This window comes from Salvia hispanica, chromosome 3, assembly GCF_023119035.1.
Source record: "Salvia hispanica cultivar TCC Black 2014 chromosome 3, UniMelb_Shisp_WGS_1.0, whole genome shotgun sequence".
Classification (NCBI taxonomy): domain Eukaryota; kingdom Viridiplantae; phylum Streptophyta; class Magnoliopsida; order Lamiales; family Lamiaceae; genus Salvia; species Salvia hispanica.
The window spans coordinates 46,162,766-46,184,013 of record NC_062967.1 but is presented as its reverse complement, the minus strand read 5'-3'; the positions used below and the strand labels follow the sequence as shown (position 1 = coordinate 46,184,013).

The 21,248-nt window shown below is 31.9% G+C and overlaps 4 protein-coding genes across 4 annotated transcripts; 1 reads left to right on the top strand and 3 right to left on the bottom strand.

Moving 5' to 3' along the window:
• Nucleotides 1–5,135: 5,135 nt before the first annotated feature.
• On the bottom strand, nucleotides 5,136–6,656 carry LOC125216005 (protein PLANT CADMIUM RESISTANCE 1-like). The gene is made up of 4 exons (XM_048117600.1): nucleotides 6,413–6,656; nucleotides 6,244–6,315; nucleotides 5,532–5,741; nucleotides 5,136–5,340 (listed from the first exon to the last, which is right to left on the bottom strand). The coding sequence occupies exons 1-4, from the start codon at nucleotides 6,582–6,584 to the stop codon at nucleotides 5,264–5,266; spliced, it is 531 nt and encodes a 176-aa protein (XP_047973557.1). The 5' UTR covers nucleotides 6,585–6,656; the 3' UTR covers nucleotides 5,136–5,263.
• Nucleotides 6,657–8,713: 2,057 nt separating this feature from the next.
• Nucleotides 8,714–10,610, bottom strand: LOC125216073 (protein PLANT CADMIUM RESISTANCE 2-like). The gene is made up of 4 exons (XM_048117690.1): nucleotides 10,346–10,610; nucleotides 10,179–10,250; nucleotides 9,142–9,351; nucleotides 8,714–8,941 (listed from the first exon to the last, which is right to left on the bottom strand). The coding sequence occupies exons 1-4, from the start codon at nucleotides 10,536–10,538 to the stop codon at nucleotides 8,865–8,867; spliced, it is 552 nt and encodes a 183-aa protein (XP_047973647.1). The 5' UTR covers nucleotides 10,539–10,610; the 3' UTR covers nucleotides 8,714–8,864.
• Nucleotides 10,611–10,900: 290 nt separating this feature from the next.
• On the bottom strand, nucleotides 10,901–12,009 carry LOC125216074 (protein PLANT CADMIUM RESISTANCE 2-like). Its single transcript, XM_048117691.1, has 4 exons — nucleotides 11,796–12,009; nucleotides 11,638–11,709; nucleotides 11,278–11,490; nucleotides 10,901–11,179 (listed from the first exon to the last, which is right to left on the bottom strand). The coding sequence occupies exons 1-4, from the start codon at nucleotides 11,965–11,967 to the stop codon at nucleotides 11,103–11,105; spliced, it is 534 nt and encodes a 177-aa protein (XP_047973648.1). The 5' UTR covers nucleotides 11,968–12,009; the 3' UTR covers nucleotides 10,901–11,102.
• A 5,291-nt stretch (nucleotides 12,010–17,300) lies between these two features.
• LOC125215778 (pectinesterase inhibitor 11-like) lies at nucleotides 17,301–18,322 on the top strand. The gene has a single exon (XM_048117319.1). The coding sequence runs from the start codon at nucleotides 17,448–17,450 to the stop codon at nucleotides 18,045–18,047; it is 600 nt and encodes a 199-aa protein (XP_047973276.1). The 5' UTR covers nucleotides 17,301–17,447; the 3' UTR covers nucleotides 18,048–18,322.
• The last annotated feature ends 2,926 nt before the right edge of the window (nucleotides 18,323–21,248 follow it).

Genomic DNA, 21,248 nt, shown 5'->3' with positions numbered 1-21,248 from the left:
AAAATTTGGCAACCATTAGATGATCGTCACTAGAGAACTCCTTCTTCTGCTTCTTTGCCTCCATTTTTTTTTATTTGAGTTTAAGTGTGCAATTTGTAATTTCTAGTTTTTTAATTATGTCTTTTTTATTTTTTTTAGTATTTTAAATTGTAATTTTATTTTATTTATAATGAAGTGTGTTTTTTATTAATTGAATTTGTTGGAATTAAAAATAAAAAATGAAATTGAATTAATAGTTAAGAGATGGTTAAGAGATGGAGGGTTGCAGGTGCTGTCTCTTAGTTAAGAGATGAGCTGAAAAGTACAGTGGGGCCCGTGGATAGTGAAGAGATGAGACGGTTAAGAGACGGATAAGAGATAGCGTTGCGGATGGCCTAATGTCTCCAAGCCATAATGCCCCTATGTCTCTTTGACATAAGATTAATTCAAATATGGACTAATATACCCTAATTGGATTATACATGCCAAATTAAATTAGATATATATCCGTATTGATTTTAGCTAAATTGTAATATTTCGTTTTTATTAATGCATTAGATTAGACATTATTTTTACAAATATTAGAAGATTTTTATATTTTCTTAAGTAGTAGTATTAGGAAGCTAGTATATTTTATTACTCCTATATTATTTTTATATCTTAATTATATTCGTGTTTTGCTTTGTATAAGTTTGATTTTCTTTCTATTTTTTATACTTTTTATATACCATTAGTTAGTTTGTATTTTAATTTTTATATAGAATATACTCCGTATTTTGTATTTTATTTTTTACTTTGTGATTATAATATTGTTAGTTTTACATAATATGACTTGTTTTCTTAATTGTGCTATAAAATAAGTAACTATTTTAATTTTATAATATGTATGACTTTGAAGTTGAATATTATGGTGATAATAACTCAATTTTTTAATTTTAAAAATAGTAAATAATAAATGAGTTAATAACATATGATTATATTTTTTTTTATTAAGATATGACTATAGAGTTTTAAAAATGAAGAATTAAATGAAATTAAATTTGGGATTGTAAAGAATTACAATAAAATCTACTATAAAATTCCTAAAATCAAAATCACAAACTTAATTTATACCAATAAATCAAAAGTGTGAACAAATTTTCGCAAATAAAAAGGGTACTAATTGCAGTGGACGGACCAAAATTAATATGTCCGAAAGAGCAAATATTAAATTTATATTTTTTGTAAATTTATTAAAGCATTTGATTTTTTAATATTTTAATTTTTTTTTATTTTTATTTTTTCATATTAATGGAAAATAGCTAAAAATTGATAAACTTTTACTTATACATTCATTAATTTATTTTTCCAGCAAATTTAAAAAATAAATAAATCAACTATGTATAAAAATTATTCCCTTAGACAAATAATCTTCGAACTTATATAGGAATATATTGGAATATTAATCCATATCTTCCATATATATAGTTCCCATAATGAAGTCATCTTATTTATATCATACGTAATTAATACCCCTTATTCAAAATTTCCATTTTCTAGATGTAGGGGCAAAAAAGAACCTTTATAAATTACAAATTTTATTAAAAATAAAATATAATGTGATATTACTATTTAACCCTTGGCATTATGGCTTGGAGACATTATGTCTTTAAAACATTTTCCTTTTAGATATTAATAATTTAATTGACTCATTTAATGCTTGATCAGTTGACAATATTACCGTTAGTCTTTAATTGTAGTTTCTTTCATTTATTCCATTCTTTTAGAGTAATTTGTTACTCAACTTTTTTACTTAGTTTTTATTTTCATTATATTATATAATCTTAATAATAGTTTTTTTTTTAGTTATTAAAAGACTCCATAACATATAATCAATAAGATAATGATGAAGTTATCCAACTACTATTGTAGTCTGTTTATTTTTTACTTTTTCAAACGTATTTAAGGTTAATTGAAATTATCAATTCAATATAAAATCAATTAAAACATCTATTTTAACTATGTATGGATTCAACATTTAAATATCTAACTCAATTTAAATCTTCACATAGAAAATTGAATTGAGAATCGATTGATTTAATAAGAGTCGATTGATTTAATAAGTTATAGGACTCATTACTTTTATAAATTGCTTAAAAATCAAACTTTATTTTGTCCATTTTTTTTCTATAACTAAAAACAAAACAACATTTGAATTTATAGTAGAATAAATTTCTTGACTAGCAAGTATACTGTGACATAATACTACAATGTATACACTAATCAGTATATATACACCACTATATCATGAAACATTACAAAAATCAATAATAATGTTTATATATAAATATATAATATCAAAATATGACATTATTTTTTTATATTGAAATACTCTTCTTCAAAAAATATTAAAATATTTTTTTAATACTAATGTTTATAAGTTACTTATATATTATGATTAAATGTATTTTAAATAAAAAAATAGTAAAAATTATAATTTTAGTTATTAATTAAAAGCATTTATCCAATTATGGGAAGATTAAATAATTGTCGCTGCGTAAATTTTCATTATTAATGCATGTCTTTAATTACGATAGATTATGTTATTAGAATTAAACAGTACTAGTGTAGTTAAAATTGATTAAAATTGATTAAAATTATAAATTTATTTTTCGTAATTATCACTTGGGATTAATTCAGTTGATGTACCTTCAAACTGACTGTAGCATAAGTCAACAAAGAATAATAAATTGAAAAAAGAGAATTTGTATTCTAACAATAAGGACTTCCTTGCAATTTTGTAGTTGAAGTTTATTGTGTCACACTTAATAATATTTATAAATATAATGTCTCACACTTATGAAATTATTAATCATATTATTTCATACTACAATTTGTTTATAATCAAAATATCTAAAAATTTGTTCATATGTCAATTTATATAGTACTTACTACTTCCGTCCCCCAAAATTTGCTACACTTTGACCCGACACGAGTTTTAAGAAATGTAATGGAAAGTGAGTTGAAAAAGTTGGTGGGATGTGGGTCCTACTTTTAAAGTATTAGTTTTATAATAAAATGTGAGTAGGAATGAGTTAGTGGAATATGAGGTCCACTACCAAAAATGGTAAAAGTAAAGTGTATCAGATTTTCAGGGACGGACCGAAATGGTAATATGTATCAAATTTTCAGGGATATGATTTTTGAACTTACAAATTTATAGCTTATGTTTATTATGGTTTTTAATTTAGACCATCTTCAACCATACACCAAAGCTCATTTTTTATGTATTCTACGGAATAACATCAAATATGGAGCCACTACAAAAAATTGTGAGACATATACTCAAAAATGGTGTAAATGATTGAAGTAAAATCACTTTTTGGTGTGAATATACACAAAAACGGGTTTGAGTTTGGTATAAATAGTTAGAGATGCGTTTATAAATTTAATTTTTCAAGTTGTGTATCTTTTTTGAATAAATGTATATGTATATTAACAAAATAAATTTTATTATATCATTTAATTTTATATAAAGTATTGATAAAGTCTTATGAGAGTGAGAATTTTAATACATTTTAGATTTAATTATTAATTTTATGTTGACAAATTATTAATATTATATACTAGTATGTGTTTTCGTTAAAATTAAATTATTTCACTATACTTAAACAGTAATTAATTTGTAGTATAACTGAAATTGAATTTATTTTATATCCATATATTGTTATAGTATTTACATGTATTTTATTCACAAGTTATTTAATAATAGGATACGTTATAGTATATTTTAAATTAGTTTAAATTAAGTAAGTAAAACTAAACATAAATAATCGCTAATAATAGAATTGATATATTAAGAGCATATTTTATTATATTAAATCATTTTGAATTGAATAATTTTTAGTACCTCATTTTGAATTAATAAAATATGTGTTTTGATTACAAATAACTTCATGTTTGATTACTAATCAATTTTATAATAATTAACTATTAGTATAGTTAAAATTGATCAAAATAATTAAATTACGTAACTAAAGTGTATGGTTCAATGTTTTCTAAATGTAGGCATTGAGAAATAACTAGGAAAAAAGTATCTTTTTTTTCAATCATGCCTTAGATATGGATCTATTGATTTTTCAATCAAGTCAAGAATGAAGAATGGAATTTGAAGTCCAAATTGTCTTATTATTGGTTGGACAAATATACGAGTACCATGTATTTGAATATAAAAATACAATATATTCTACTATTATATTTAATATGAGGGTACATTAGTCTTTAAAAAATTGCTACTCATTAGATGCATAAATTTTATCAATTCAGCATTAAGTACACAGAATTTTAATAATTTTTTTAATATTATAATATGGCCATTTAGCACCACTAAAAAAAAGGACTTACGTATAATTTTTGAAGACTCCCATATTGGGCTGCTGTAATAATCAGTTTGGTGTACGTTTGGTTTTAGGTAAAATATATTGTTATATGTATAAAAATACCCATTAAAAATAGATTGGAGGAGATCATATCTTGTTTTTGTTAACTAAAGACCTTACAGGTGTAGTGGGGCATGGCTTTGACTAAAATTGAGTTTAAACCGATGTTCAAATTGAAGAACTTGTGATTTATATTTTGTTGAAGATATTTAATGCATGCTTTATTTGATTTGGAAGTGAACTAAAACTAGAATTAGGGCCGAATATGTGATCCTTGATGAGATGAATTAATGCTTTCTTTGCTTCTTTTAATAACTGTCAAATATGGACTAAATAAGCTTGTTGGGATTGTATTTGTTTGATAGGGACTAAAAATTGGAATTAGTGTTATCGTCACCGAAAATTCAAACGTTTTGATTATAATGTGGTCCAATGCCTTTGAATCTTCTACGCAGAAAATACAACGATTATCCTCAATTCTTAGTATGTCTAATATGATTAGTCTATACACTAGTGTTGGAGTACCTTGTTTTGGCACTCCTGTTTTGAATTTTTCGGTTAAGATTAGAATTATGCAAACTTTGTTAATTTTAACAATTATTTTAAATTACTTTGATGAGTCTCATAGTTAACGTGAAAATAGTCATCTCTAATTTTTAAAAATTAAACTAGCTAGCTAGTTCCAGGTTTATGTAAACAATAACGATAGTCAATAATTATCGATCAGACCCCACTGCATAATTATAAGTGCAACAAATTAAAATTGAATTATTGGTTTACAATAGAAAAATAAGCACACGAGATTTGCATGGAATTGAAAGCATTATAGTGTATATATATTCAGATGGAGATTTGCAAAAACAAAATTATCTGGTCATTCCTCCTTGAACGACTGGAGGTATGGCTATCCCCCGATTCTGTCTCTGCATATTTCCATGCCATCCTGCAACAAATTTACCACATCAAAACTATTCTAGGCACTATATTTTCACACCTTCTATTAGTACTAATTTCACTATGAATAAGCGAAGGAAAAAACTGTAGAATATTGGTTAATCTGTAGTGTTGTGATCAAAATATTTAGTACTCCTATAACAAGATAGCAGCATTTGGGAAGAAATAGAAATAACATACTGATGGTCATGTCAAATCCTCGATTCTTAAGCTCGCGATACTCTTGACATAGAGCACAACTCTGGCAGAAGAAATGGACGCAGCAGTCGCAGCAGGGAGATTCTTGGAGCAAGTATTGCTGCCTCATTTTGGAGCGGTAGCAACACGAATAGAAGCACGACAGCGCCACGAACGATAGCAATGTGTAGCGTATTCCATTCAGACAACAAGCTGCATCATCCCAATAATTCATTACTCATTCAACTCAATTATACCACTATACTAATAAAAACTATGAAAGTCACCACAAAGATTAAAAATATCAGCATCAAAAGACAAACTTTATGCATGGGCAAGAGCGCATTGATGTAGATGGACATTGACATAAGGTTTTACTGAGAATATCCTTTTGTGAGTAGGTTTAAAAGTCTACTCCCACAAATCATTCTTTCCAAATTCTATCATAACTAAATAACTTGATTATGAAAATTTGTAGTAGTATAATTGAATACTCCATTGGCCCTTGTATTTATCCCACTTTATTTTCTACTGTACTACTTTTTGGTGGTGGGCCCCACATTCCGTTAACTCATTTTATTATAATACTAATGTATAAAAGTAGGATCAACATTCCTCTAACTTTTTCAACCATCTTTCCTAATAATATGTGTTTCGTCAAAGTGTGACACATAGGAAAAAAGAGGTGAAAATTAGATATGTAGAGTATACTTACAGCTGGATCCTCGGTCGACGATCTCAGAAATCCGGCCAAACGTAACGCACGGGCAGCAGCACGTCAAGCAACCTGATTATTTATGAACACACCAACCAAACAAACCATTGAGTAAGGAATTGTGAAAGTAGTAAGAGAGGGTGTGAATTTATTAAGAAAAGAAACTCACAGGTGTCGCAATCGGAACAACAACCACAGAGGCCGGTGGACCAGGCGACCTTACTCGGGGGTCTTGGCACCGGATTCTCAGGGTGAAATGGCGGGGTGGAGTTCATCGGGATCCCAGTCGCAGCAGTGGCATAACCATGCGGCTGAGATGGCCTGGAGTTGGCGGAGACCATGATTCACTACTGCAAATGCAAACCAAATTGGAGATGTATGACACAAGATATAAATAAAAATAAGATGACCAAAAGAACTACTCAGTCAACTTGCAGACACCAAACTAGTCAATGTCGTGTGATGCAACCAACGCCTTGCTCTCTTGGCCTCACAATATTATGATATTCTGGCACATCCATATCATGGGACCTTCTTACTCCGTTCTCAAATTCTGGGAATTCACATTTTTTCGCTCAATTATGTTTTCCAATTTTCTATTTTGGTATGTTCCATATTAATTGTCTTATTTCATTTTACCCATTTTTAGTAGTACACCCTACATTTCTCTAACTCATTTCACTTTATTAAACTAATAATAGTACATAAAAATAGGAACCACATTCTATTAACTTTTTCAAACCACTTTTCATTAAAATTTTTAAAATATGTGATGGATCAAAGTGGGATACATATTGGGACAGGAGGGAGTATATTATCTCTAATAGTCAAGAGGCGTTATGTGTAAGTAGTAGTGGTAAATTATTTCGAATCCAGCTCATCCAACTCAAAGGAAAGTAAAAACTGAGTTATTGATACATGAAATCGATCTCGTGCGATTTGTTGATCTATATATATAAACAAGCACCAAATTATAATCAAATAAAAGAAAATACGGAGTACTAAATAATGATACAAATCGAATGAATTTATTTTCATGGATTCGTCATGTACATCACTAAATTCTACTACAAAGAATGAGAAAAAGAAGTTTATCTTTTCCACAAAAATACAATCTACCTTCGCAAGACCAAAAAGAGCATAATGTGGAGGGTAATTATTTGGGTGTACTTAAAAAATAACTCACATTAGAATCACAACATCCTTCCAACCATATGCTGCCACGTGACATATATAAGCAACAAAACAACGTTATTAAGAAACAAACTTAGTGGACGACTTAGATGGGCGAATTGCATAAAAAGACTGTGTATGTTGCATTAAATGCAATTTATTTTGAGCGAATTGCATAAATGACTGTTTATGTTGCATTAAAGAGAAAAGATACACTACTATTTGAAAGAAGGTGTTTGTTTTTTTGTAAGAAAAAGACATGAAAAGGAATTCGGTTTCTGCAAAGTGCAAACAAGAACCTCTATTACAATGACTGAATATGGGTGTACAGTTATTTTGGTTCTTATTAGGAAGTGTTTTTTGAAAATAAAATTTTTATGGTTTGACGTAGATAATGTTGTTGGAAATGGCTTGGGTATTATTGGAAAACAAAAAAAAGGACTTCATTTTTTATAAAGACTGGTCACCATATCCATATTGGTGTTGCTGTAATAATCAGTTTGGTGCACGTTGGTTTTTGTTAAAGTATATTGTTATATCTATCAATATGTATAAAATTACCAATTAAAAATAGATTGGATCGGAGGAGATCATATTGTTTTTGTTAAATAAAGACCTTGCATGTGTAGTGAGGCATGGGTTTGACTAAAAAATGGGTTTAAACCGATATCTAGGTTTAAAACATGAGGACCCTGTTCAAATTTAAGAACGTGATTTATTTTGTTGAAGAAATTTAATGCATGCTTTATTTGATTTGGAAGTGAACTAAAACTAGAACTAGGGCCGAATATGCGATCCTTGATGAGATGAATTAATGCTTTGTTAAGCTTGTTTTAATAACTGTCAAATATGGACTAAATAAACTTGTTGGGAATTGGATTTGTTTGATATGGACAAAGACTTGGAATTAGTGATATCGTGACCGAAAATTCAAAAGTTTTGATAATAATGTGATCTAATGTATTTGAATCTTCCTCGCAGAAAATACAAAGACTATCCAATTCTTTGTATGTCTAATATGACTAGTCTATACTCTAGTGTTGATGTGAGCCAAAATAACTTGTATTGCCACTCCTGTTTTGAATTTTTCGGTTAAGATTATGGTTATGCAAACCTTGTTTAACAACTTTTTAAATCACTTGATGAGTCTTATAGCCCTCTAATCTATGTGTATAAATTGTTAGAAAAGTTCTGCTAGAAAAGATCCAATTTGGTAGATAACGTGAAAATAGTTCTCTCTAATTTTTTAAAATTAAACTAGAGTACTAGACAATTTTAGGTTTGTGTATGTAAACAATAACAATAACTATCGATCAGTCCCACTGAATAAATATAAGTTCAACAAGAATTATTGGTTTACATTACAAAAATAAACACACGAGATTTGCATGTAAATTGAAAGCATTATAGTATACATATAGATAGATAGAGATTTGCATGGAATACAATTATCTGATCATTCCTTCTTGAACGACTGGAGGCATGGCTATCCCCGGATTCCGTCTCTGCATATTTCCATCCCATCCTGCAACAAATTAACCACATCAAAACTATTCTAGTTACTACTCCTATATATTTTCACACCTTATATTATTACTAATTTCCATATGAATAAGCGAAGAAAATGCTATATAATGATTAATTTGTAGTGTTGTCACAAAATTAAATATTTAGTACTCCCTATATTTAGATTGCAGCATTTGGGAAGAAATAGAAATAACATACTGATGGCCATGTCAAATCCTTGATTCTTAAGCTCGCGATACTCTTGACAGAGAGCACAAGGCTCGCAGAAGAAATGGACGCAGCAGTCGCAGCAGGAAGATTCTTGGAGCGAGTATTGCTGCCTCATTTTGGATCGGTAGAAACACGAATACAAGCACGAACATCCTATTATCGATAGCAATGTGTAGAGTGTTCCATTCAGACAACAAGCTGCATCATCCCAATAATTCATTACTCATTCATCTCAAGCATACCACTATACTAATAAAAAAAAATCAATAGGAAAATCACCAGAAAGTTAAAAATATCGCATCAAAAGACAAACATAATGCATGGGCAACAACGCAATGATGTAGACGGACATTGACATAAGGGTTTTACGCAGAGTTAGTAGTTAGTTACTCCCTCCGTCCACGAAAATTCGTCCCGGTTTGACCGGGCACGGGTTTTAAGAAATGTAATGGAAAGTGAGTTGAAAAAGTTAGTGGATTGTGGGTCCTACTTTTATATATTAGTTTTATAATAAAATGTGAGTATGAATGAGTTAGTGGAATATGAGGTCCACTACCAAAATGGTAAAAGTGAAATGGGACAAAATTTGGGGGACGGACGGAAATGGAAAAATGGGTCAAATTTTCACGGATGGAGTAATAAGGATCACCTATAACATCTCCTACTACACACACACAAAAGGATAGTTAGGTTGTCCTCTTAAACGTCTACTCCCACAATTCATTCTCTCTGAAATTCTATCATAACTAAATAACTTGATTATGAAAATTTTTAGTAAAATTGAATACTTCATCCGTCCCCTATTATGTACTTCAATTTTTCATTTGGGTACATCCCTTATTAATTATCCAAATTTATTTTTTACTAAACTACTTTTTGGTAACTAACTCATTTTATTAAATAATAGTAGGATCTAGGTTTTACTAATTTTTTCGACCGACTTTTCTTAAAATCCGTGTCTCGTCAAAGTGTGACACATATTGGGAAAAAAGAGGTGAAATTAGATATGTAGAGTATATACTTACAGCTGGATCCTTGGTCGACGATCTCAGAAATCCGGCCAAATGTAATGCAAGGGCAGCAGTACGTCAAGCAACCTGATTAATTATGAACACACCAACAAAACAAAGCATTGAGTAAGGAATTGTGAAGTAAGAGAGACGGTGTGGATTAATGAAGAAAAGAAACTCACAGCTGTCGCAATCGGAATAGCAATCACAGAGACCAGTGGACCAGGGGACCTCACTCTGATGGTTCGGGGGAAGAGGAGGTCTTGGCTCCGGCTTCTCAGTGTTCAATGGCGGGGTGGAGTTCACCGGGACTCCAGTGGCAGTGGCGTAACCACCCGGCTGAGATGCCCTAGCGTTGGAGTTGGCGGTCACCATGATTGATGAACCAAATTGAGGATGGATGGCAATGACGATACAAATATAAATAAAATAAGTGATGACCAAAACAAACTAGTCAATGTCACACCTTGCTCTCGGCCTAACAATATTAGTACTATGATAATACTGTGGCACATGCATGAACATCCGGTGTCAAATTCTGGGACTTCAGATTTGTCGGTCCGTGAAGTTACTCCCTCGTTCCCCATTATGTGTCCCAATTTCAATTTTGGTCCATTCATATTAATCGAGTATTTCATTTTTATCATTTTTCGTTGTAGACCTTACATTTCATTAACTAATTATCACTCACATCTTATTATAAAAGTAATATAAAAAAATAAAATATAAGAAAATACTAGATTATGATCATACAAATCGAATGAATTTATTTTCATGGATTCGTTTTGTACATCGCTAAATTCTACTACAAAGAATGAGAAAAAGAAGTTATGTTTTCCACAAAAATACAACCTACCTTCGCAAGACCAAAAAGAGCCTAATGTGGTGGGCAATTATTTAATTAAATAAATGGACTATATATATGTATATATGTACAACTCATCTGTTCATCCCTCCTTCAACAACCGGGGCCGTTGTTACACCTTTGTTCTGCTTATCAGCATTGCCGTCCCATCCTACATATAGTGTTGTTTTTTTTATCAAATCAAATAATTTTTAATTGAGAGTTGTAGAAATTAAATTATAGCAGTAGTACTACTAAGAATGAATATACCGAGAGTCATGTCGAATCCACGGTTTTTGAGCTCGCGGTACTCTTGAGCAAGAGCGCACGGCTCGCAGCAGCAGTGGGCGAGGATATCGGGGCACGGGATTTCAGGCAGCTCGTATTGGCGCCTCATCTTTGTGCGGTAGAAGCACGAGTACATGCACGGCCATCCCGTCACCACTGCTATCAGCGTGTACAATGCACCACTGGCTCCGCATGCTACATATTTCACACCACATTTTCTATTTAATTAAGATGGTTAATTGAATAATTAAGACAATAGTACTATAATTGATGACTTTCACTTCTAGTGTCTATTTCAAGATTTTTTTTGAACAGTGCATAATGAAGAAAAGATTCACTCACAAACCGAGCCTCTATCAACAACCTCCGCAACCTGTCCAAATGTTATGCAGGGGCAGAAACATGTTATGATACCTGTACAAAAATGAAATGTTATATAATCAAGTATTACAAAATTAATTAATTAAAATTAAATAGCATTAGAATGTGAAGGTATATACTATTGGGGACATCTTCAAAACAGTCAAAAAGGCCGGTGGTCCATCGGGTGGGAGGGCCGGCGCCCTGAACGTGCAGGGAGGTCGGCGGTACAGGGTGCACGTCATGAGGGCCTACAGGAGGTGGCGCTGCTGGATTTTTCTGACCATCATCTGTAGGCTTAGAATAATCCATGATTATTCAGATTTTAATGGAAAATGCAAATTATTTGTGGTTCAATTTCTTTATATACAGTTTAGGATTACTGAAATAGATGATGATCCATGTCATTCTAAATCAATGGCCCTCAGAAAAAACAAAACTAGCTAGATTTATTAATCACCACAATTAACATTAGTGGTTTCCGTCCTGACACCACTTAATCCACCATTTCTTTAGGGAATCACTCTGGGACTTACTAATTTCTCTTAGCCTTCTAAAAAATAAGTACTATATCATATTCATAGGCAATATTTGTATGTTAACATGATTAAACTCTTATTAATAATGTTTCTGTTTTAATATTATAAGAAAGTTTTTAAAAGTTTTGTTCTTTTCGAAGTTTTCAATTTTTATGTTTTCAATTTAATTATATCCCTTGCTGTAAGTATTTTAATAATAATAATAATAATAATAATAATAATAATAATAATAATAATAATAATAATAATAATAATAATAATAATGAAACACTTCAGAGTTTATAAGATTAATTTGTTTATAGATACTTGAAAATTGAAAACGCAAATTTTGACTCAGATAATGATTTCGATGTTAGGTGTCATTGATTATATCTCAATCATTGGTTATAATCAACTTCACTGTACGCATCCAACTACATGAATAGAAATATCAATTCGTAATCAATTTGACAGAGCCAGAATTTGAGTGCATCATAAAGCCCCCTTGTATTCTGTGACTTCTGTCAAATATGGACGGCTATGAGCCCAATATCTCAATAGTGGGCTTTATTTTTCAAGCTAAAATAGTTAAATATGCACAACTTATAGTTTCATAGTACTTCGATTCTTCGACTGTAGGATAATTGAGTCTCATAGTGTACCTAATACTCCTTCCGTCCCCAAAAAAAATATCATACTTTCCTTTTTAATTTGTCCCATAAAAAATATCACATTTCTCTTTTTGGAAAAAGTTCTCTCTCACATGAATATAAAAATTATATTTTCTCTCTCCATTTAACATACAAAACAAAACCTCATAAAATCTCGTACCGTCCCACAAGTGTGACATCTTTTGTGGGATGGAGGGAGTATAATTTATTAAAAATGTAGTACATTTTTTTAAAATCCTTTTTATTGAAAAAAAAAATCACTCTTCTTTAATTTTCTAGTACTCCTAATTTACCACTATACATATACACCCTCTGTCTCTTATAATTTGTCACCATTTGACAGAGCACGAGTTTTAAGAAATATACACTCTCTGTCTCTTATAATTTGTCACCATTTGACTAGACACGAGTTTTAAGAAATATACACCCTCTGTGCCTTATAATTTGTCATCATTTGACTAGACACGAGTTTTAAGAAATGTAATAGAAAATTGATTGAAAAAGTTAATGACACATGGGTCCTACTTTTATATTATTAGTTTTATAATAAAATGTGAGTGGCAATGAGTTAGTGGAATGTAGTATCCACTATAAAAAATGTTAAAAGTGAAAGATGACAAATTTTTAAAGACGGACAAAAATCAAAATAAGTGACAAATTTTTAAGGACAGATGGAATATATAATTTTCTTAATGAGTAAACAAATTTAAATTTCAAAATCACATCACAAGGGACTCGAGCTTGAGACCTTTGGCCTCATGGATTAACCGATCAAACTCATGCACACAATACACATCTTTTCCAGTACTCCTAATTTACTACTACCACATGTAAAAAACTATATATGGTCTATCGACTATCATACATCTGGCTCAATTATTTATCCTCAAAGTCACTTTTTCTCCACCATAAACAAGCGATCTAAGATTTTATGAAATCGGTAGTACTAAGAATGTTACACACTTTTGATTAAAAGAGGGAGTATATTAATCAAATGCGTGCTGTCACTTGAAATCGAAATTTAATCCAAATGAAACTGTTAAAATCATCAAAATCGGGTTATAACCATTTAAAAATTGACAGGATTGTTAGTGTAGGACCAATTGTAATCCGAGTTGAAATGTTTAGGATGCAAAAATTCAAAAAATAAAGTATAAGATCAAAATCATAAAATAGACATATGTTCAGGACCGGTTTTGGTCTTTACTCTTTAATTTTATAATGTTTACCCAGGCTTGATTAATTCAGCTCAGAATCTCAAATTCTTTAATGAACAAAACTTGAATTTGACGCAATTATAAGTTAGATTAAGCTTGAACTTGACACCAATAGTTGTCTATATCCATCTACACTCCAAATATTGTTCATTTCTTCTATAGGTGACAATTTTGATAACTAAACAATCACGAGTGTAGTTACTTGTCTCTATTAAATAATTGTGCATGTCCCATTGTTGTCAGTTGTCACAATAGAGACTACACTTATTTTTCAAATGGGACACCCTATATTAATTTATTCGATACGTTTATTTTCGTATTTCATGAAATTAAAATAAAGGGAACAGATTTTCAGTAATATTACTAGAAATATAGAAAAAAATCAAAGTTTATTGGCCCTGGAGTTTTTCAAATGGGAATGACGTGTGTCTCGAGACAACTTGATAAGAAAAGTTTACAAGTTACCTTGAGTGATAAAGATGTGAATCGGACCGCTCATCCATTATTGGTCTATTCAAAATTTATCAGATATTTTCTACTCTAACCTTAAATATTTAAATATTAGATCAATCGAATGGCTAATTAGATCGGTATAGAATTTCATCATATCCATACGTAGTAGATGCGTTTCTTTCTTATATAAGGTTTAAGAAATTATATTAAAAGTGAATTAAATGAAGGGAGAGTACAATGGAAAAGGAAAAAGGTAGAAAAATGAATAGAAAACAAGATAAGATAGAGTAAAATAAGAGAGAAAAAATAAGTTGTCTTTTGCCAAAAAAAGAAAAGGCCCAGCTACAGTGGAACAATCTAAAAAAGAATACGACTCAGCTGCAAACAGACTAAAGAAGAACATTTTTATTTTTGAAAATCCTATATTTATAATAAATAAATACTTCTACATAAAAAAGTTAAAGGCATCAGTAATATGACAAGTATACAAATTTTGTGTGCCGATAGTATGCACTTTTTTGAGAATGAGTCTATTTTTATAGTCGTTCAACAATATTTGTTCAAATACAAAGAGAGATTTTGGTAGTAACGCCCGTATTGAAATACTTCTCTCTAATTAAGCACATTACTCGACATTTTAGCAAGTTCATTTTAAATACAAAATAGTCTTGCTTATCCAATTTTATCCGTCCATCAGTACTAGTCTCCGTCTAATTATGATCAAATTAACTTTCTAATGAGATGAGTTCCATTTTCACTAACAATATTTCAACTATTTTTCTCTATATTATTCTTATAATTTTACATTAAAATTATGTCCGTGTTGTCTATTATCAAAATTATTTTTTATAAAGTGTATGGAGTACAAATACTCCATGAATATTGTCTTTGAATATATCATATTCAGATATTATATTCAAAGACAATAGTGTGTTAAAATGACGGGTACTAGTTGTTTTTTCAAATACTCCAAATAGTATTGTAGGAGTAGTAATTATAAAAAGAGGTGCTAAAAATTGAAATGCTGCACCTGCACCTGCACACGTCTAATAACGTTATCGTTGTTCACTTTTAATGAATATTACAGCAATATATACTCCAATTTTGATCGTTGTTCACTTTCTTATCCCAAATGTTTGAAGGTTATATATTGATTGATTTCTGACTTACACAAATGTCAACCTCTTGGGGTCGATTTATCACGAGCATTAGTTTTGTCTCCACACATTATTAAAGAGTATCATAGATTTATTCCAGCGTGTAAAGTTGATATGTGCGCTCTCATAATTTCTGGCATTTATTTTTAAGATTTGTCTTAACTACGTACTTATTTCGCTCTTTCTCCCATAATAAATAATGAAATATATAGACAAACTAGTACAGTAGTGCATTACAATAAACAACTACGACTAATAGTACTTTGTATCAAAAACAGGTTTATCCAATATATACACGTCTCGGACAGCCTTGGATAAAAGAAATAAAATAAACTGCACCTCTCCTATTTTATTTTAATTTAAGTTTTATTAAGTTTGATGTGAATAACCCTCTACTACTTGCAATTCATTAATTTAATAGTACTAGTAGATTGATCTTCCCTTGTAACTTGTAAGAGTACAAGCATCCAAAAATGAGTGCTGACATCCAGAACTCAAATAGAGGCCAATATTTCAAGCTGCCTCGTTAGTCATACCACATCCACAGATATTAATAATTATAAACAAGAGATAGCTAGCTAGCCCCAATCTTTTACTCTATTGGTGAATTAATAATTATCTTATAGATGGTTCTAGAGGAATCGAATATACCATAAGCGGCCATACAGTACACATTTAGTCCCAACACTTGAACTAAACCAAGAATTAGTACAAGCAAATAAATCTAGTAGTAACTAATTAAGAAACACAATTTTGCTGATATTAAAAGAGGTGACACAAAATTTGTTACTCCTTTAGTCCCTAAACTTTGTCCTATTTTAATCTGAATCGGGTTTTAAGATATGTTAAAAAATGTTATAAATGAAATGTATGGCCTAATTGTATATACTCCTATTAGTTTTATGGAGAGATAAAATATTAGTAAAATAGTTTAATGAAATATGAAATATAGTAGAGGTTAAATGTGATAAAATTTTGGGGACATTCCAAAATAATAATGGGGCACTTTGGGGACTGAGTGACAGAGTGAATACATCTTTAGATATTGCAAAATTTGATTATACCCACACATACATATAAACTGGGACTCTTAAAATGGGACGGAGGGAGTATGGCTAAGCTACCCATCTTCAGCATGTCACAATTTTATTTAATAACAGTGTCATATGGAGTATAATTCTTCAAAACATATGTAACTATATACCTGTACATTTTTGTTATATCAACCTTCTGCTATATTTATATAATGAAGACGGAAATATTTGCAATTATTTAAAAAATTAGACACTTGTTGGCTTTTGACAAAAATAATGAGACTCAAGCTACTGGAAACCCGGAAGTGCTGCATGCATGCTTCTTACAATTAGTAGTATCCAGCTCCAGGCTCCAGCATGCTTTCAAAATAGATATGGCATTTCTCATTTATTGCAGACAAAGAATAAACCACATGATACCCTAAATTTTAGGGATATCATTAATCAAACAAACACAATCAACGTTATATAACGCAAGTAATGCTAATTAAATCATGAAAAGCGATCTCATCATAGAACTTTATTAATATTTGGCATGATTACATATGATTCTCTCCAATAGGTGCGAGCTAGGCTAATACTCAATATATTTTGAAGAAATACGGCCCTACTAAACTAATACTCCAATACCAAATATTCACATGAGCTTGCCTGTCACAAGGGCATAACCGTCATTTGGCACCCTTAGTGCCCCCTACTTAAACCCCCACAACAATTCCATGGCACATAGCACAAACAAACGATGAGAGCTCTACGTTCAATTTTCCTAACAATTGCCCTCTTCCTCACAGCCTCGGCCGAGCCCGCCCCAGCCCCCGGCCCAGCACAAGAAAATGCGGCCGAGTTCATCCGCACGAATTGCGAGAGCACGCAATACCCGAAGCTCTGCTACCAATCCCTGAACGGGTACGCCAATGTGGTGCAGCAGGACCCGGCTCGGCTCGCAGCCGTGGCGATCGGCGTGAGCCTGGCCCGCGCCACCATGATGTCCGTGTACGTGGCGAACCTGAGCCGGCAGGCGGAGGCGGAGGCGCGCGCGGCGTCGGCCCTCCGCGACTGCTTCAGCGTGTTCCGCGACGCGGTGGGGCAGATGCGCGGCTCGGTCAAGCAGATGCGCCAGCTGGCGGGGGGCGGGGAGGAGCTGCGCTTCCAGATGAGCAACGTGCAGACGTGGATGAGCGCCGCGCTCACCAACGAGGACACGTGCACCGACGGCTTCGAGGGGGTCGCGGACGCCGCGCTCAAGGCGGACGTCTGCGGCCGGGCCGACCACGTCAAGGAGGTCACCAGCAATGCTCTGGCGCTCGTCAACCGCTTTGTTGATAAGGTTGTGGTGCCATGAATATTGAGTCACTTTTTTTTTTTTTAGTGGAAGCTTTTAGGTATTTTGTTGTTGATAATTGTTTTTTTTTTTAGTATTTATATTGGTGAATATGGAAAGAGATAAGATGTGTGTATAAAAGGGAAAAAGTTTGATGATGGGCTAGCTACTTTGAGTTTTTGGATTTATGTAATTTAGATATATAGGAAAAATATTTGATTCTGATAATGATGAGTGCAGTTGTTGATGTTACATGTAATTATTTGTTTCAGTGCTAAACCATCAATTGGTGATTCTGTTGTAACTTCAATATTTTTGAGTGTGCGCATTGTGCATAGTACTCCCTATGTCACTTTTTCGATTGATTCATATTTCTTGTTCGGACGTTCCAAGTTAAATGAGTTCTCTCTCCTACTTTTTTATACGTCTTACTTTATTCTCTTCATTTTACTATCAAAATCTCATTTTCTTATATTTCGTGTGGAAAAGAAATATCTTATTTAGTGAGTTACGGAAGGAGTACTAATTGATACTTCTTGTCTATGTCTGTATATATATAGTGCGTAGGAGCTGAATGAATTGAAATGTTAATTATAATGAACAGCAGAACAGAGACTAAGCCAAAAGGGTGTATGACATCTTCGAATAACGAAGTTACATAGTTCGGTTGACAAGAATTAGAAATAATTTAATTAGATTAAGTAGACAAGAATTTATCTTTATTCCTTATACAGAATGTCAGAATTGACGGTGTTTATTCCTATAGTAATAACGAGAGGTAGTTGCACTAGTTATATCAACCTTTATAGATTGTGATATGTGGTAGCGATGAAATTGACAGTACAAACATGGAAAACCAAATTTAAATAAATGATAACAGTATATTTTGATAAGAGTCCCACAGCAGCAACCCATCATGATGCATTGACGATCACAACACAGGCAACACCAGAGCTCATCCCACACGAAGGCCGCCGACTCTTTTCCAAGACTTTGTTGTTCTTTAGTTATTTAGTACAAATATAATGTAATAGGAATAATGAGTTGAGCGTACTTATAAGCTCTATTTCGAATTTTCTTTGTGGTTCTTTCCCGAGAGATAGGTAGGTCGAATCACCGTAGGGTCCTAGAATATAAAAAGGGAACTTGTCAAGACATCTTTTATGAATGATAAGTTATTTCCCACATTTTGCTGTTTTCTCTCTTTTATTTCAAACTTCCACAAACTGCTTGACGGAGGAGATCTCCGCACTCAGCCTGACGTTGCCGTTGAGTCTCATCGTCGTCGGCCCTAGTCTCCGATACGATCAAGTGGTGGGTTGCACTTGCATCAATAAAAATTAGTAGTACGATATTAACGAACACTCCCTCCGTCCGCGAATAAGAGTCTCATTTTTCTATTTTAGTTCGTCCGCGAATAGGAGTCTCAGTTCACTTTTACCATAAATGGTCCTAGGGTTCCACATTCCACTAAGTCATTTCACTCACATTTCATTTAAAATTAATATATACAAGTGAGACTCATACTCTACTAATTTTTTTCCACTCACTTTTATTAACATTTCTTAAAACTCGTGCCGTCAAGAAATGAGACTCCTAATGATGCACGGAGGGAGTACTAACTTATAGTACTATTGTGTATCAATGTAACCATTTATAATGAATAATAAGATGAAGGTGAATATGGTGAATCCAACCACTTGATTATCGGAATCAAATATTTCCTTCTTGTCCTTTTGCACAGAGTTATTTGCTTAATTTAAAATCAAATCATGCTGGTAAAGGAGTGAATTATTATTCAATGTATACGTTGCCTAATGTACATTATGAAATGAAATATAAAACAATAAATCATGCTGGTAAAGGAGTAGGTTTTTAAGACGTACCGCCGCCTATGGTTACGTTCTAACTAGTATTTCACTAAATAATGACCGTTCACTTGAAATGGCATGTGTATATTGACTAACCAAACCATAAAAATTCGTTTAATCATTATTGATTAGTTAGATAAATGATTAACACATGGTGTGGGGTAATAATTAGTGTTTAGGTAACCCAAAGAGTGGTTTTCGTCTTCACGTTTCTTTTCTATACTAGTACTTTTAATAAAAAGAATATATAATCCTAAATAGCACATGCATGACATCAAATTCTCATATAAAATGCCAATACGACCTAATTTAAGTGACACTATAAATAATATAATAAAAAAATTGCATTAATTGTGATGGTATTATGTTGTAAGTATTTATAGATTAAAAAAATACTAATTTACAAGAAAATTTAAATTTTATTTTTTGATTAAATAAACAAATAAAAATGGGCTTGCAGCCCGGCCTGAAGCTCGGCAGAGACAGAGTTCTCTCACATGATTAATGAATTTATGAGTTTCATACATGCAAGCTAAGGGGCCTTGGTTAATCTGAGTTTCACAATTTAGTTAATTAATTGAGTTAAATAGCAACCGATCATAGTTAATTCTAGCTAGATTAGTAGGAGTATATATATAATAGTGGGAGAATGTTAGATGTAGAACCGTGACAACTTAAAACAAGGAATTGCTGCGGCCAAGTTGTAGTGGACAAAAGACACAGCTCCAAATTTGGTGGTTCAATAATTGTGTGGTACTATTTCCTAATAATATGACACAATCAGTTGGCTAATATATAGAGGGATTGTCTCAACTTTCAAGTTTCAACCAACCATGATCAGTAATTTAGAAATCTTATAGCAAATTATTGAACAATACTAATTTAAAAGCTTGTTGCAAAAGGGGCTCAAGCAATCCCAATTTTAATTTTTTTTAAAGATCCCCTCAGAATGGGCCCTGGTCCTTTTTAGTTTAATTATATGTTCTTTTGCTCAATTGTTGAAATTGTATGGCAGGGAAACAAAACAGAAGAAAGAAGAAGAAATGAATAAGCGATGCACGTGAAATTGGGAAGGACAGATTGGCTGGGACTAGAAAAGGACAGAACATGAAAAGATTTGTTGTAAATATATGATTGGTTAAGAGGAAGGGTTCACGGGTTTGGCATTACCACTTTTTAAGAGAATGAGTGCAGTGCAGTCTTGTGCGGCTCACGCACCTATCCTTTCTGGAGTAGTATTATGTTTTTCAAAGTAATATCCATCCATCATTCCATCTTGTATTAGTTGATGCAATTTGGGTATGAAATTTAAGAATATTTTGCTGTTTGAATGCTGTGGAGTGACAATAAA